Below are 18,848 nucleotides of genomic sequence, written 5' to 3'. Positions count from 1 at the left end.
GGACTCAACCAGACAGCATGAGGCACACCGTTTCAGCCAGAGCCTTTCAAGTCATTGCCTTGATGAGAGACTGGAACAGTTCAGCCTGTGTAACCTAGCGGTCAGGTTCAGGCTCAGCTAAAGCGGTCTTAAGAGGAGAATGGGTAACATTGATGCACCAAAAAGAGAATGGGTCTCAAATCAATTGTCCATTCCATCTCAAGAACCTAGAAAATAGCAAAATAAACTCCAAATTCAGAGCAAAACGCAAAACTCGATACAAAACAGGACAAAATGAAAACAATGGGACACGGTTGGTTCTCTGAAAACATCAGTTCATCCAGAAACCTCAAGCAAGGCTGACAAAGAGCAAGGAGAGAAGAGACAGCTTCAGAATGCCATTAGCAAACGGGGAATTGACAAAACATCCTGAAGATGGCGGCTGCATCGTGAAGCCATACTACAAACAGCTGTACACACATACATTTGACAACTTAGATGAAGTAGACCCGTCCTCCAAAAGCACACAGACCATGCACTCACTATGAAACATAAAACTCAAATAGCCTTATAGCTAATAAGGAAATTGAATTCAAATGTAAGGAATAAAACTATAAGAAATTTAGGCAAAAACATAGGAGAAAGACTTTGAGATTTGGGCTAGTCAAAGGATTGTTAGATTGGACATAAGAGTTTCTATAAGAATGGGGACTTAGCTCAGTGGTAGAACATTCTCCTAGCAATCCTAGCAAGCTCAAGGCCCTGGGCTGGTTTCTCCAGGGAGGAAGTGGGTGGAGATAGAGAGCAACACACACACACACACACACACACACACACACACACACACACACACACAGAGAGAGAGAGAGAGAGAGAGAGAGAACTTCACCTGAATTACCTTTACTACATACAAATGCTTAAAGAGAAAAAAAAAAAAGCAACCCTATTTGGACAAAGGAGACACACAGGGGGCGAACAAGCACACAAAAAGGTACTCAGCATCATCAGTGACATGAACATTAATGCCACAATGCTTGTTACACAGGTCCGTAAGAATGGCTGTCACCAGCACAGTGACAGCTCCAAAGCTGGCAAGGATTTGGAGAAGCAGAATCTCCCTCATGTTCCTGGAGGGAAAGTGCGATATTCATTTTGGGAAAACAATTTGTCAGTTTCTTAAAAACTAAACATGAAATTACCACATAGCTCAGCAATTTCAAACTGGACTTTGATTCAGAGGAATGAAAACTTACGTTTACATAAGCTCTATAGTGATTGCCTAGGGCACATGCATTTCTTACATCAGGAAAGAAATAACTTGAATATCTTCCAATGAATGGTTGAGCAACCTGGGGCATCGTGGAATACTGTTCAGCAACAAAAAGGAACAACTCATTAATAGATACAAGGACTGGGCTGATTCTTCAGAGAACTGTGCTAAGTAAAGCCAGCTCGTCCTAAAGGTCTCATGGTTTCATAGAAAACACACTAGCGTTTGCTGAAGAGAAAGTGAGGCAAGAATCCCCAGGCAGAAGCTGGCGTGGCACTCCCTTTAACACAGTATGGGAGTGACAGCCATGTGGTCACCGCTGGCCATCACAGCAGAGCCTGCTGCCTAACATGTGTGGTTCTGTTCATGAGAAGAGCAGTTGTCTGTGATCTGTCCAGCATGTTGGCTGTGCCATTCAACACCAAGAGTTTCTTGGGTTGACACTCTAAAGAGGAAGGCTGCATTCTTTTCCTCATTAGAATTTCAGCTACTGTAAAAGTAGCCACGGGTGTCTTGCAAACAAAACTCCACAGATAGCAGACGTCGGAGTGATACTGGACTCCTTTTGGCAACGGTGTTCTAGTTCCAGTGTGTTTTATAACTCATATAGGATGTGTGAGTAGGTTTGGATGAGACCATATTTCTTCTGTTCTGTGTTCTTTTGAACACAAATGCAAAACAGATCTCTGCGTTGCTACACAGATGTGCTGTGGGTGGAATGCCAGCTCCAGAATTTGGAGACGCCCACGTGCTTTGCTGAGATAGTATGGGGGTGTGTGAGTGACACTCAGAGCCAGGTTCTGTGGGTCTCCTCATTTATGTTTTGTGGGCTGCCTCCCCTGTTGGATTGTTCTGTACAAAAGTTCATGTCATGTCTTTCATTTAATAGGGAAACAAATCTAAAAGTTCGTCAAGCGCTACCTGTTACCTCAGAACTTGGAGCAGATATTAGCAGCCTTGCAAAGTTTGATGGTAAGTGCTTTAAATAGACAAAAAAAAAAATAAAATAAAAAAAAAAAAAATCTAAAAGCCAGAAGGCAGTGTAACAGCAAATTATCTGGGATTTCTTTCTTTTTTTCTTTCTCTTTTCCTTCCTTCCTTCCTTCCTTCCTTCTTTCCTTCTTCCTTCCTTCTTTCCTTCTTCCTTTCTTCCAGGCACTAATGGCTGTCACTTGTGCTCATGCTAAAGGCAAGCATGGCTTTATTAAGCCACCACCTAGCTTATCCTCATGTCTCCTTTTATGAATCTCATTCCCTGATGCCCATAGTGACCTTCTTTCAGTAGCTCTTTGCTTCCTGGAGCTTGGTGTAGACTCACTGAGGGTGAACAGGTTGGCATTTTAGTTCCAGCCCTAGGTCTGGCTTTTCATCCAATAGCTCTGCAACAAAACCAGTGCTTAGATGATGACTCATGAAGACAGGCCTTCTGCCACACATGCTTCTGTAGTTTGCATAGTGGCATACTGTTTTGAAACCAGTAGGTGTTCAATGAGAATCTCCAAGTTACAGTCAGGCATCGGTTGCCTTAAGTTTTTGACCATGGCTTCATCATCATCTTCATCACTGTCATCGTCGTCGTCATCATCCTCATCATCTCATTCAACACAGACTCACTTCCTCAGCAGGTCTTTGCTTCTACATGTTTCTGGCTATATCTTGTGCTAACATTATTTTCTTCTCTCTCTCTCTCTTTTTATTTAGATAACATTTTTTTCCATTTATTTTACATACCAATCACAGTCTCCCCCTCCTCCTCCCCCCCCACTTCTCATCTACTCCACTCCCCATCCACTCAGGGGCAGGCCTCCCATGGGCTTGAACAAAGCACGGCACATCAAGTTAAAGCAAGACAAAGTTCCCCCCATTGTGTCAAGGCTGAGCAAGGTAATCCAGCATGGGGAACATGTTTGCAAAAGCCAGCTAAGTGCCAGAGACAGGTCCTGATCCCACTGCCAGGAGCCTTACAAACAGACCAAGCTACACAACTGTCACACATATGCAGAGGGCCTATGTCAGTCCTATGCAGGCTCCCTAAAGTTGGTCCAGAGACCTTGAGCTCCCATGAACTCAGGTTAGCTGCTAACATTATTTTCTTAAGTCCCATGGAAGGCCTCTAGATACCACCCACCCTAGATGGCTACATTTTATGGCCCATGACCACAAAGGAATTCCTTTAAAAGTAAAGGAAAAGAGACACTAATTGTAGAATTTTATGCATCATGCCAGGGAGTCTGGGCCTTTCCTGTCACTCCTCAATAGTCTTATGCATTACTCACTTGCAAGGTTGGTTTTGAATATCATTATTTCCATACAGGTTGGTCTGATTTATTGAAGAGTCTTACTAACTTAAGTCTATCCTTCCGAAATGTTTTCTTTGGAGTTTACTGAGAGATAATGAAGATAAAGGGTCTTGGCAATGCCCCTTGAGTTAAAGGCCAGACAAGTTTATAATGTGACTCTTCTCCAACACACATTTCAGAATATATATGGTCCGTGCTTGGCATTTGCTTGTAAATTCTGCCTGTATTATGTTAATATTTTAATCTCTCTTAAATGACTGTTGTTGTAATAAATGTTTATAGAAAAATATTCTTCCAAATTAAGATTTAATTTAGAAGGGTAGCCAGGAAACTTTGAATAGCCCAAGAAATATTTTGATTAGATTAAAACAAATGACAAATTTTGTAACCAAGTAATTTTTTTCAATGAAATGTTACTGTTATGTGAATCCAAGAAAAGTAAATTGTATTCATGATTCAAAATACTCCTTAAAATACCATATTGACTATTTATGGAGCCCTAAAAGGGCAACCTAAATATAATTTATCATTATTCACTTTTTCCCTGGCAGCAATGTACCTTTATATGTCTGTCACCATATAATTAGGTATAAATCAAAGAGTTTTAGTTTTCTTAATGATCAGAAAGCATAAAATGGCTGTTTTAACTATTTCTTCCTTTACGTAGATTTTGGCACAGGTAACCTAGACTACAATGCCATTACAAGCAACCCTGAAATCTCAGTGGTGTGAACACAGTAAAAACCATTTCCTGCTCATGTCAGTTCTGATGTGGGCAGGGCAGATGACTCCATTTTGTAGCCATGGAACTTGGACTGAGGTGAGGTGAGGAAGGAGACACAGTGCCTTTTGTCTACTTTTTTCCTCTTATATTTCATGAGCCCTGATGCTACTGTAAGGAATATTAGGAAGTGACAGATGTGGCTATTTGTTGAGTGGTGCCCGACATGACCACCTTGACTGCCATGCCTGCCACGTCTAACCCTGGCATCTTAGGATCTTCACAGAGAAAATGACATACCCCCAAATTAGAGGCCACACCTCTACAGCCCTCTGGGATTTCAATCTCTGGTGTCGCAGGACCCACATGGAGCTCCTGCCTCCTCAGGTCAGAGGCCACACCTCCTCTTTCCACTGGCATCCTAATCCTATCTCAGGATCCATGTGAGTTACTGCCAACCAACTATTCAGGTCGGAGATGACATCCCTGCTGTCTCCTGTATCCTAACCCTACTATCTTCAGGCCTACCCCTCCACCCGGGCACCCCCTCTCTGCTAGCTCAAAGCAAGTGCCTGCTGACGAGGTCAGAAGTCACAGTATAACCTAGCCTGGCTAGAATCACCTTAGCTACCTCACATTCAAATCAGGACTGAGTAACCCCAGTTGAATGTAAAACCTCAACTAGCTGATCTAAAACCAGCCAAGCCCCAGGAACAGCAAACAGAGACCTAAACATCCACTCAGCATAGTTGCATCAGAAACCCGCACCAAAAACTACAGCGGATGAAAGATGTGTAAGCCAATCTAAAAAACCAAGATTGGAATGGGGAGATGGCTCAGTGGGAAAAGTGCCTGGTGCACAGACATGATGGGGGGAGGGGTTAGATCTCCAGAACCTACATAGCATCTGGATGGGAGTGGTGGCCCACTGCAGTCTCAGTGTGTGGGAGGCAGAGACAAGGAATTCTGGGAGCAAGCTGGCCAGCCAGTCTAACTGAAATGGTGAGCTCTGGGTTCAGCAAGGGACTCTGCCTCAACAGTATACAAGTTGGAGCAATCTCTGACCTTCACATTCATGCACACAAACCTGCACCTGCATACATGTGAGCACACATACACTCATATACAGCATACACACATGGTCCCAAATGAAAGCTGTTTAGACAAAACTCCAGAAAAATAATTGAAAAAAAATATATTCTAAGAATTCACAGAGGGCATGGATAAACTCTTGTAAGAATTTAAAGAAGACTGTAATAAAGTATTGAATGAATTCCAGAAGCATACACACAGACAGATGCTGAAATTAGGAAGTCAATTCAGGATATGAGAATAAAATTCAATGAAGAGATAGACTTACTGAAAAAAAAAAAAAAAAAAACAACACAAAATGAAATTAAGCTGGAAATGAACGATTCCACAAGTGAAAGAGAGAGTGTAGTGTGAAGCCTCACTAAGGTGTCTGGAGGACAGAAGAACATCAGAAGAATTGGATTATCCAAACAAAGAAAATGAATTCTTAGTCAGGGAGCACCCAGAAGCCTCCCAAACAACACAGACTATTCCATCACTCTTGGTTGCCAACCAGAACCAGACAGTAAAACCCTAGTGCTGAAGGTACCTCATAGATTTGTTTATAGAACATAGAAAAATGAAGTTGGAATTGAGGAGGAGCTCCCTCTGACTTGTGTTCATAGTACTAGAAAATGCTGGAAGGTGTTGGAAGGTGATGTGCAGAATGTTGGGGGAGAGAAATTATCAATGATCTTACCCAGCTGTAGATTATGTTTGAAACAACACTTACCTGCCCAGAAACACATGCCCACTGATACTAGAGTATTCTGGGGGTTACCAATCACTTTTTGGCTGAATTTGAGATCTGCTCCATTGGAAGGAATCCATGCTTGATGCTGCAAACCTGGCTAAAAGTTAGGGAGGTCACTGGCTCTAGAGTGAATCTGCTGCTGAAGCTCTAGTGAATTGGACATGTACTTAAGCTGCCTTCTGAATATTTGCTTAAACCGTAGACTGGTGCAGGACTCAGCCTCTTGTAGCAGTGGGTAACTGTCAAAGCTGGAACTCAACTGACCAAAGTGCTGAAGATAAGTGACTATTGAGTGTTCAGCCCCAAACAGGACATCTGTGCCACCACCTTCCAATCCCAGGAGCTCTGCCAAGGAGAAGGTGGAGCCTGGGAGAGCCAGAAAGTGGGGAGGAGTGCTGTGAAATGACCTGGCTGCTGCAAACGTGAACAGGATACCCGCACAAGACCCGTGGGCATGCAGAAAAAGCAAACATCAGTGTGGAGGGGTCACTGGGAAGAAGGGGTCAGGAGGAGTACTAGAGGAATAAGAGAGGCCAATGGGGTGTGAGTATAATCAAGGTCCTTGCACACAGGTCTAAAATGGCTGAAAACCAAATGTTAATATAAAAGAGAAATCAGTAAATTTCAGGGTTTCTTCTGGTGATTAGAAAGGCTTCCTCATATGCCATGGGAATCAAAACCCAACGTTCCATCTTTCACTTTACATTAATGATGTTAGTATTATCTACTTTTGGAAATGTCCTGACCATATTTGGGAAGTTGAAACAGACAAGACCCATGTATGAGGCACGTTGTTGCTTATGCTGTGCTACATACAACACACATATACACATACATACACACATACATACATACTACAACATACATACATACATACATACATACATACATATTGCTTGTAACTTCTGGGCACATCTGGATATCACACTATTTTTTTTATTTCTAGTTACTCTATGGCTTTTCTTCTAATATTTTCTAAACTATGCTGGCATCAAGCCACCACTTTCTATTCCTATACTCTAAGTGCACATTTATCTTCCAAAGTGTCAGGAAACCCAGATCCCCACTCCTGTTCTGAGGACAGCAAGTCCAGAACTTCAGACCAACCTGCGTCAAAGCTGAGATGTGTCGGGCATGCTTCTGTTATTTCCTGTCTACACTCTTACATCTATACTCAGGAACAGAGGCCTTAAACACAATATGAGTTGATGCTCATTCATTCATTCTTTTGTGTGTTTATTCATTTGGACAATGTGTATTTCACACAATGCTGAAGAGTTTGTGTGTGGAGACAGTGGTTAATATGACCAGGCCTTGCATTCACAAAGCTTAAGGCACAGAGGGGAAGGTGGACTTACACTAGGGCTCTTCTGAAAGAAGACTTTGCCTGGGTGATTGCTAACATTCTCAGGCCCTAAACATGATGTTGATATAGCAACAAGCACTCACTGTATACTGTATGTTATCATATAAAATGCATACAGCATTTTATGCATTTGTGAGCCTGGCGTATGTGTATGTGTGCAAGTGTGTATTTATGTGTTTGTGTGTGTGTTGAATGTCTTTCTCTATTGCTTTCATTTTTTTCTTTGAGACAGAGCTTTTACTGAACCTAGAGCTTGCCAATTAGGCAGGCTGGCAGGCCAATGAACCCAGGATTTGGTCTCTCCTTCCCAGTACTGGGATTATACATCACATAATGCCATGCTTGGTTTTTTTTTTTTTCACTTGGGTGCCAGAATTCCTAACCTAGATCCACATTCTTGTGCAGCAAATACTTTAATCCTTGAGCCATCTCCCTAGCTCTGTCCTTATAGCCTCTTCAGATTAGCTACCTTGATTATGTCTACATTAAATTATTGAGATTGTATCATTTCCAACTAAGATGACCATGGGAGAAATGATTCTATTTTCCCTAAATGATTTTCTTATCCTTTCCAGCTATTTACCACTGGAATATTTATCATATCTTCCTCTAGTAGAATTAGAAAGAAGAAAGCAGGGTCCCAAAACAAGCATCTTTTGTTTTTTATACTTTGTGGGTGGCAAATATTTTTGCTTATTTCTGATGTGTTTTAAGGTGCCTGCCTGTTTTCATCATTCTCTCTGACTTCTACTACAATTAGGTCATTCTAAGATATTTGATATTCAAATCTCCATTTTTTTTTATGATTCCTGTCAAAATATACCTACCTTTTCATTTATCATAGATTTGTAGGTGGAAGTTTCTGTCCCACCTGCCACTCTCAAATAAACACACAGAGGCTTAATATTAATTATAAGTGCTCAGCCTATAGCTTAGGCTTATTACTAACTAGCTCTTACAACTTAAATTTATCCATTTCTATTAATCTATATTCTGCTATGTTGCTTGTGGCCTTACCTGTCCTCCAGCATGTCCTGTTCCCTCTGCAGTTCTTAGCTACTTCTCTGACTCTTCCCTTTTTCCCACAATTCTCCTAGTCCGGCTCTCCTACCCGGTCTCTTCCTGCCCAGCTATAGGCCAGTCAGCTCTTTATTAACCAGTGAGAGTAATGCATATTTGAAGTGTACGAAAATTGTTCCACAGCATTTCCTTTTTTTTGTCTAATTAAAAAAGAAGGTTTTAACTTTAACATAGTAAAATTAAATACAACAAAACCAGTTATCAAGTAAGAATTACAGTTAGAATATCCAATCTATTTGTATCTGGCAATATTAGAGAATATACTTTATTATCTATCTTATCTTGGTGAGTCTAAAGTTTTATACCTTTTATTATAAGTAAGGAAAACTATAATTGTCAACTCCATCAAAGAACTCAGAAGGGCGAAATGTTACCTAATGACAGGGACATCTGGCTTCCTGGACAGTCACCCCAAGTTCTTCTGTAATGTTGGGGCATCTAACTCTGCCTTACAGGCCTAGCATATCTGACAGACTTTCCTGTGAAGCAGGGAATTCTGAAGGACTGTCCTACTTTGTCTTGGAAAGTTTGACAGTCACTTTCTTTTGCATCTTGCTGGTCCAGTTTGGACAGTATACTGTCAGCAATCGGGGCAAGGGCAGTTTCTTTGCCCACATGGCTAGCTTTTGCCATGAAGAAAACAAACTGCATATGGAGTTTTTTTCAATCCCCATTATCTTCTCTGAAGTAAATTGGTGCTGCCAGGAGCAGATGTGTCTCACTGTCATGAAAAGCCTTAGGTTATTAAATATATTAAATGATATATTCTGTAAGTCTTTGAAGTGATTGAAGACCATCTATCTGAATATATCTGTGTATGACCTTGAAAACATACCTAGCATGAGTATAAGTTTGACTATTATAGATGACTATTAATCAGTATTTCTTAATTATACATCACATTTTTAAATGAATTACATAAATATAATACCTTAACCAAGAGTAGAAATACACATACAGTATAACAAAATTAACTTTAAATTTGTATCAATAAACCAGAATTCATACCAGTGTAAAAATATCTAAGACTAGGAGTTGCTTTTTTTAGCTTAAAAGTAGACTCAATAATTTACCCTTTTATCCTATCATTTCTTTATCCCCCTTTTCTTTTTAGAATGAAATCCCCAAATCTAATATTGTTTGTTCAGCTTTTTTTTTGACCATTACCAGTAACAAGTTGTAACTAACCCCCTTAAATGATAATAAACATCCATAACCCATTTTTTTGGAATGTGAGCATAGTTCTCTAGACTACTTCCTGTTGATTAGGGGTACGGGTAATCATTGGGGGACTCTGAGAAAATTCAGGATTATGGTCAAGTCCTGACTGGAGTATTCTGTGAGGCTGAATCATCTCAGCCAGCAGCCTTGAAGCTGTTCTGGATGCAGAATTCTGAGGAGACTGAAACATTTTGAAAATACTGGATCACATGGACCATCTGCTTTCCTTGGTGTTTGGTCTCCTTGCTCAGAAAATACATAAACTTTTAAAGGCAACATACATATCGGCATTAATGCAAGTATAGACTGCCTTGTACACAAGTCAGCCAAAGATGATTTTTTTTGTTACGTGTTTTAGCAGGTAAAAAATACATCACGTCTTGTAGTTCTTTTAGATTTATTTTTTTATGTCTGTAGTCAGGGTTTCAGGGGGTCTTCCTTGATCAAACCTGATTTTCTTTAACCAGAATGATCCAGCCTCTCATTTCCTGTAGAAATAAAAGCATAACCTCTCCCTCAAAGTAACTTATCTTTTGACTTAAATTCTGAAGTCAAGACATTTTCAAAATATATATGTTATTTTAATCTAGCAGCCTGAATAACCCAGTGTGTCTTAGCAGCTATGTCCTTCCTCAGCAGTCAAAAAATTAAAAGACAACACAATAACACACAGTATCCAGACATCTCTGTGTATTTTTCATCTTCACAGTTTCTTCTGTCATGTGGCAGCTTTATTATTAACAATACATATTTACTCTATTCCTTTTGAATAGAGCAATACATATTTACTCTATTCCTTTTATATTTTACTCTATTCCTTTTGAAGGACTTTATTCTAAAACTATATTTTAAAATTTAAGACTGTATATATTCTTTCTCTTTTCTCTCCCAACCCTATGCACATTTTTTAAGCACACCGTGAGCAGTTTAGAAGCTCTTTTTATCTGAATTTATCTTTTTTCTGATGATATGAGCCTTTAAACTGGGAGATGCCTATCTGTACTGCAGCTGGCATGAGAGACTGTAGGAACCTGTCATACAGAGCTGGCAGCTCAAGCCCACTGGCTGCAGCCAGGGGACACATCCCTGTACCATAGCTGGCCTGAGAGACACAAGCTAGGAAGCTGCTCTTGGCTCCATTTCTATGTGTCTAGAATCCTTTCCCAAATTTTCTCAGGTTTTATGTGGATAGAGTTGTCGAATGTTGGGTGCCATACATAGGCAGATGTTTCTTTCCTGCCTGCCAGTTCCCAAATAACTGACTCAGAGGCTGAATATGAATTATAAATACTTGGCCAAAAGCTCAGGCTTATTACTAACTAGCTCTTACATTTTAAGTTGACCCATGTTCCTTATTTACACTCTGCATGTGGCAGTACCTTTATCAGCATGGCCTGTTCATCTCCTGCTTTCTCTCTCTGGCTGGTGACCCCTGACTCTGCCCTTCTTCTTCCCATAATTCTCCTAGTCTGGCTCTCCCACCCAGTTTCTTCCTGTCCAGCCGTAGGCCAGACAGTTCTTTATTAACCAATGAGAGCAATACATATTTACAGTGTACAAAGATTGTTCCACAGCATAGATTTACTGTAATACCTATGTTATCTCTCAACCTCTTTCCTTTTGAAAGAAAATGATGTGTTTGAGTGTTTTACCTGCATGTATATAGGAGCGCCATGTATGTACCTGGTGCCCTTAGATGCAGAAGAAGCCCTCAGATATCCTGAAACTGGAGTTATAGCTACCATGAGAGTGTGGGGAACTGAACAGGGGTCCTCTGCAAGGGCAGCAAGGGCCCTTAGCCACTGATTCATCTGTCCAGCCCCACATCCCTTTCTTGAAACCACTTTCCTCAACTATTTCTCCAGCAAATATTTTTATGATTTTATGTTGTAGAGAGTGTGGTAAGTTGTGGGAATACATAGAGATGAGTGCAGTGCTTTATGCAAAGGAAGCTGATAGTCCCTTTGGAAAGAGTGGAAGAGAGATGGGGACACTCATGCTTTGTGCCAACGGAGCTAGGAAAGGGGAAACAACACTCTTTATCAGGTAATTGTTTTGTTGTGATGAAACCCTGTGTTTAGTACTCAGAGCACTGGGGCCACACTCTTTAGGAAGCTGTGCTGGGGCTTGGCCTCCAGGAGCTCATAGAGAACTCGGCCCTGTGGTCCCTGACAGAAAGCACCCTCAGCATGAGGCCAGATGTGGGCACATCTTCTTGCGGAGCATAGTGAGCCAAAATGTTCAAGGTTGAATTTACCTCCTTGTCAGCCTTTGTTCACAACAATGAACATGATCAAACAAACCTGCTTTTTATATTGTTATTGGCAAGGAACCATGTATCATGTTGTTTTTGCCCAAACCACATTTTTTTTTTTGAATAGTGGCCAAATTTGAAGTTTGGGAAATTGAGTCTTGGGTGAAGAAATTGGAATAAATTTTAAGGGCTTCTGTCAGCCTGTTATTTGTGCAGGTTTTGCTGGTGAGACCCACTCAACTCAAGGTTACATGAAACTCAGAAATGAAAATTATTGCTCAAAGAAAAGATGATCACAAAATCTGAGGATTCAGAAAAAGCTCTGGGTCTATAACGTTAGTTTTCCAAAGAAATTGAGCCAGTTGAAACTCATTTTAATTTACTTTTTAATAAATAAGCTATAAGGAGAGCTAACCACAATTTAGCTACTTGGTCTAGGAAACAACCTTATGCAGGTTGTTTGTCTCAGTGAAACCCAGGTGAGCAGGCTCTCACTTAGCACTGGCTGTTTGGGAAGGCCCACAGAACGACCAAATAGAGGTCAGTTTTTTTTTTTCTTCTAATTAGGAAATGGTAAGGAGAGGCTAGACAGGGTTTCATTTTTGATTTTGAAATATGACCAGCCTGACTGGTCAGGAGTGGTCAGGCTACTTGACTCACAGCTTCAGTTACATCTATAGTTGGAAAGGGAAGCCAGCATTCCAGGAAAGGAAGAAACCCTGCAAGAAATCTCTTCATTATCAGAAGGTGGCTTAGAGAGAGAATGGGACCGTTCTCTCTACTGTGGCTGAGATCTTAAGTCTTAGATGAAGTCACAGTGCCCAAGATAGCACTGTGTAGAGCCCCCGGTTTAGCTGGTCGGCTTAACCAGTGCTGAAGGTGGGCCCTCCCTTCCCCTTTCATTTATCCAAACCTCCTTGTTGGCTTCTGGTTTTAAAATGTCCTTTTGTTGCTTCTAAGACAGCAAGCCTGGACGCTGCTAGCTGATCTTACTTTTGACTCTGACCTGGGCCCAGGTGTTTCTACCCCACTTCGCCTTTTTGTCTTTTTCCTGTCTCTCCTGCTCCTTCCCTCCTTTCTTTCCTCAGCACTCCGTTTTCTCATGTCTCATTACTTCTAAAATTGTAGCACGTTTGTCCGTAGTGCAAATGTGTGTGAACCTAATAGTTACATCTTGTGAAGTGTCCATAAAAATTATTCCTGTTTTCTCTTGCTATCTAGGAAGCTCCCATCCTGAATTTGCGTGTTCTGTTTGAAATAACAGAATGAATCGATTTCATTGACTTGGAATAAGCATGTCCTTGCTTGGAATTAAAAACAAACCAAAACACCAAAACCAGAAACATTTTCTGGCTAGTTTGAGCAAGTTATGTGCTGCCTTTTAGAGTCCACAGAACTCTTAGTCAAATCAAGATAAGAGACACAGGGCACCTGGAAGGAATCTTAGCACACAGGGCAAACAAGGCTCAGGTTTCTCTGGGGTGTGGTATACTAGAACCTCAAATCCTTAGCACGAATATAGAAAACCGATTAATTTTTGTTGTGAAACCAAAACTGTGGCGTCTTAACTCATGTGGCAGTTTACAGTAAGTAAAAATAACAATGTGGACATTTATCATTTTATACTTCTGAAAAAATCATTTTAATACATCCCAAGATAGCCAGGCGGTGGTGGTACATGCTTTAATCCCAGCACTTGGGAAGTAGAAGCAGGTGGATCTCTGTGAGTTCAAGGCCAGCCTGGGGTACAGAGTGAGTCCCAGGAAAAGATGCAAAGCTACACAGAGAAACCCTGTCTCGAAAAACCATATATATATCCTAAGAGTAAAAATAGGTACTTAGAAATATTTTTAATGGAAAAAGAAATCTCATGTCTCTCATGTTCTTATTGGTCAGTGTACACAATCCTGCTTAGAAATATTTGATGGATTTCCATTTTTGCATGTTGTAGCTTATTTTTCCCCCCAGCACAAATCTTGCAAGTGTAACAGCGTGCTTTCTAGAAGGGAGGCGCAATGCCTTGCACGTCAGCAGTTGGGCGCTGAAGTGTTACTATGGGCTTCTGAAGTGAGTTGTCAGTGAGTCTAAAGAGACTTGCTTCTTTTCCAGGGATTGTTGTCTGTGAGGCACCTAACAACAAATTAGACAAGTTCTCTGGAGTCCTCTCTTGGAAGGACAGCAAACACACCCTCAGCAACCAGAAGATAATCCTGAGAGGCTGCGTCCTGAGGAACACCAGCTGGTGCTTTGGGATGGTTCTTTTTGCAGGTACAGTGTACAAACCAGGGCCATCTCTATGATATCCCTTCCTGTGGTAACTTCAGTGTAGTTCATGGTTCTCTATGGATGTGGACATGCACAGAGTTTTTAATTGAATGCCAAGGGCTGACTCCTGAGTTCACCCCAGAGTGTGGTACCCCTAGAGGAGACAGCAGTGCTCTGAGTATAATCCATGTGGTTCCAGAGTATGGGAAGCACTGATACCTTGAACTCATTTTAAGGATGCTGAAGCCTTCAGTATCCATCAGTATCTACACATCTACTACTCAGTTTCTTTCTCTTTAGCCCCGTTGTATGCATCTGTTAGCCTATGCAATAACCTGCCATTAAAAACCAAAGATTGAGGGGCTGGGCAGATGGCTTAGTGGTTAAGAGCGTTAGCAGCTCTTTCAGAGGTCCTGAGTTCAATTCCCATCAACCACATGGTGGCTCACAGCTATCTATAATGGGATCTAATGCCCTCTTCTGGCATGCAGGTGTATATGTAGATAGAGCATCACATACATAAAACAAAAGAATTAAAAAGAAAACAAACCAAAAATTGATATGAAAGAAGGCCCCTCCCTCACACTGCATCTCACATTGGTTTCATTGGAAAAGGTCAGGAGGCTCTTTTGAGAAAGGCTTCCTAGAGAGCAATCATTTCTGTTTGTCACCAGGGCAGATGGGTCTGAGGGCTGTGCTTGATGGGACTAGGATGGATAGATGGATAGATGGATGGATGGATGGATGGATAGATGGAGGGAGGGATGTAAAAAGGTGACATTTTTCTTTTTTGTTTATTCCTCTCATACAATACATCTGGTCCTCAGTCTCCCCTCCCTCCATGCCTTCCAGTCCCCCTCCTCCCCACTGTAGATCTACTGCTCAACCATTTCCCTTCTGAACAGAGCAGGCATTTCAGGGATATCAGCTGAACATGACATAACAAAATGCCATAAGATTAGGCACAAACTCTCATATCAAAGCTGGGCCAGGTAATCCAGTAGGAGAAAAAGGGTCCCAAGAGCAGGCAAAAGAGCAGAGACACTCCCAACACCCACTTTTAGGGGCCCCACAAAACCCCAAGCTAAACAACCAAAGCATGTATGCAGAGAATCTAGTGTAGACCCATGCAGGCTCTACGATTTCTGATTCACATCTCTGTGAGCCCCCATGACCCCTGCTTAGTTGATTCCATGGGCTGTGTTCTCTGGGTGTCCTCAACCTCTCTGGCTACTTTTATCCCTCCTCTTCTGTGGGGTTCCCTGATCTCAGTCTGATGTTTGTCTGTGGGTCTCTGTATCTCATGTCATCTCTGCATCCCATCAGCTCCAGAGGAAGCCTCTCTGATGACAATTGGATTAGGCCCTGACCTATAAGTATAGCAGAATATCATTAGGAATCATTTCATTGATTTTTCCCCCACCAGTTGTGTTTGGTTCTACCCTAGGTCTCTGGACCATCCAGCTTCTGGTTCTGGGCCATATAGGCAGTGTCCAGCATTGGCTCCCTCTTATAGCATGGGTATCAAGTCAGAGCAGTCTTTGGTTGGTCATTCCCACAAGCTCTGAGCCACCATTGCCCCAATGCAATTTGCAGGAAATGCAAGTTGTGGGTCAGAGGTTTTGAGGCTAGGTTGATGTCCCAGTCCCACCACTGGGAGCATAACCCAAGAAGATGGCTAGTTCAAGGTCCATATCTCCATTACTAGGAGTACTCACTAGGGTCACCCTCATAGGTTCCAGGAAGTTTCCAATGCACTAGGTTTCCACATCACACGCTAAGTGCCCACCTACTCCCCTTACTTTCTCCTTCCCTCCCTCCTTCCCAATCAGATTCCTCCTTTCCCCATCTCCAACCATCCCCATCCCATTCACAAAATCTACTCTATTTCTGCTTCCCAGGTAGATCCATGCGTCCCACTAGAGCCCTCCTTGTTACTTAACCTCTCTGGGTTTGTGTATTGTAGTATGATTATCCTTTACTTAACAGCTAATAACCACTTATGAGTGAGAACATATCACGTCTGTCTTTCTGGATCTGGGTTACTTCACTCAGGATGATTTTTTTTCTAGTTACATCCATTTGTCTGCAAATTTCATGATGTCAATTTTTTTTTAAATAGCCAAGTGATAAATACTCCATTGTGTAAATGTACCACATTTCTTTATCCATTCTTCAGTTGAGGGGCATCTAGGTTGTTTCCAGTTTCTGGCTATTATGAAAAAAGCCTTTATGAGCATAGTTGAGCAAGTGTCCTTGTGGTAGGATGGGGGTCTTTTTGCCTACCATTTTTGTTTTCTTTATTTCTGTGAGTCTGAAGTAGCATTCTCCTTCTCAGGAACAGCAGCACAAGTTGGCAAAGCCACTCAAATTATACTTATAGCTTCATTTATTAGTCATTGATTAAAAAATCCTATTTATTGTGACACCAAATTAAGATGTGTTTTGTGTTTGCTGATTACATGTGCAATTGAAATTGGATTATTTTTCTTAACCCATTTTCCTTAACAACAACAACAACAACAACAAAAATGCTCATTAAAGAGCCAATGTGTTCCAAAGCTAGAAAAAGTCCTTCTAAATACCCTCAGCTGTGGGTGTGAGCATAGCTTTTTCTCTCAGGGCATTGTCATGTGTAAAGACCCAGCAAGTCTCTAGAAATCAAGCAGAATCAGGCCTTTGTCTGAGGCTGAACCTAATTCCATGATTCTTTCACCAGATTTTTTTAAAATTAGTGAGGTAAGTAAGTTTATGGTTATTTATGTCACATTTCCATCTTTCTTTCAGAGAAAAACTCAAGCTTACCTGTATATTTCTTTTACTTTCTGCTTAGAAGTATGGAGATTTCAAAAAAGTCTCCCTATCTGAGGGTCTCTTGGTAAATATTCTCTTGGTTTGATCCCTGTTATCACTGAAGTGGAGATGCCTTATCTAAGGGATGGGCTGTCATTCAAAAGTTCATTACATTTGTATAGTCTTGTTTGGAATGACTAGTCTGAAGCTCTAGTTCAACGGAGTCATAGTATATGTGCCAGGACAACTGTTGAGAGCCACTCCTGAGAGCTGTTGAGGGGCCAAGGTCTCCTTCACAAGAATGTTTCTCTGGGAAAATCCTCTTATATGACTGGAAGGAGGCAAGTTGAACAGAAATCCATGGATTAGGGATCAGGCAGATGTGGGGCAGAGATCAGACAGAATCCTTGCTCTAAGACTTTCTAGGCTCTTCTGTCTGTGGAGCACAGGATAATAATGAGTGCACTAGGATCCATTGCTTAGGCATGCAATGGATGATGTGTATGGAAGAGGATACTTGTTGATGGTTTCCATGCCTACTTCTCAATGCTTTTGCCAGCAATTCAGAACACACTGACACCTCCATGGGTTGAGCTGGGAAAACAGAACTATTCTCTGTGTTTTGGTGGAGGAGAAAAGGAGCTTCTGTTCTTTTGTGATGTGTCCCGGATGTTCACTTTTAGATGGTATTTGTCAGGGTGAATGTCATGGACATTTGTAAAGCAGACAATGTTTGCACTGACTTTAGTTAAGAGAGAACTTAACTAGAATACTGGCAAGCAGGGGAATTCAGGGTTGTTTTTGTCCATGTCAGAGTTGAATAGATGGGTACCCTGAGTCCCTAAGTCTTGAGACATTCAATGAGGAAACAAGTTCCAGGCAGTACTTAGATCTTGTGAAAATTGAATCCATAATGAACTACTAACTCTTCTTTTTATATTTAAATGCCACTTATACATCCTGTTTAGGATGACTTTGAGGAAGGCTTTCCTGAATTGCCATTTATAGACTAATATAAACAAAAATGAAGAGTTAGAAAAGTGGAAGGAAGCAGAGAGTATAAGGAAGGCGAAGAGCTGGCTACCATGAAGGCAAGCCATGGGCCAAGGTATTGTGGTATAATGAGGTCAGAAACTTCCAGAGTTCTGATGGAGAGCAGAAAGCACATGAGATGCTCATGGGAATGTGACTGGAGGTGTGGGGAGCAGCTGGACTGTGCAGACCTTGCAGATTATGTGTAAAAGTTTGGTTTTTATCCGAAGAGCTTGGGGGAAACCAGCAAGAGTGTTTAAGAGGCAGAATATATTAAACATTTAAAATAAATATATGGGAAGGATGGACCCTTACCTATAGTATATATAATGTTTGTAAATAGACAGTAGGTCCAGAAATGAGTAGACAATTGGGGTTTGAGCCTAGCCTTTAACGGCTGAGCCATCTTTCCAGCCCTATTTATATTTTGTCAGGATGGCCTGTCAGTTGGTATGAGTGGGGAATTAAGCTCACCTATTACTATTGGGCAGAGCTTAATCTGTGATTCCATATCTAGTGGGTTTTTGTTTAATGAAATTGGATGTTTTGTGTTCAGGACATGTGTGTTTAGATTGAAATATTCTTTTTATGGGTTTTCCCCTTAATCAATATAAAATGCCTTTCTTTATCTTTCTCACTAGTTTTGGTTTGAAGTTTATTTTTTCAGACATTAGAACAATAATACCTGGTTGTTTTGTAGGTTACTTTTGACTGGAATACATTGCCCATTTTTTAACCCTAA

At 41.2% G+C, this 18,848-nt stretch overlaps 1 protein-coding gene across 1 annotated transcript in view; it reads left to right on the top strand.

Annotated features, from left to right (window-relative positions):
- Atp8b4 (ATPase phospholipid transporting 8B4 (putative)) overlaps window positions 1–18,848 on the top strand; it is a 203,801-nt gene that overhangs the window by 88,467 nt on the left and 96,486 nt on the right. Inside the window, 2 exon segments of the mRNA XM_028892728.2 lie at window positions 2,139–2,221; window positions 14,126–14,284. Of these exon segments, the coding sequence (XP_028748561.1) occupies window positions 2,139–2,221; window positions 14,126–14,284 (242 nt within the window).

The sequence above is a fragment of the Peromyscus leucopus genome, chromosome 4 (genome assembly GCF_004664715.2).
Source record: "Peromyscus leucopus breed LL Stock chromosome 4, UCI_PerLeu_2.1, whole genome shotgun sequence".
NCBI lineage: Eukaryota > Metazoa > Chordata > Mammalia > Rodentia > Cricetidae > Peromyscus > Peromyscus leucopus.
Note: the sequence above shows the minus strand (reverse complement) of the source record. Positions and strands in the feature narration are given on the sequence as shown.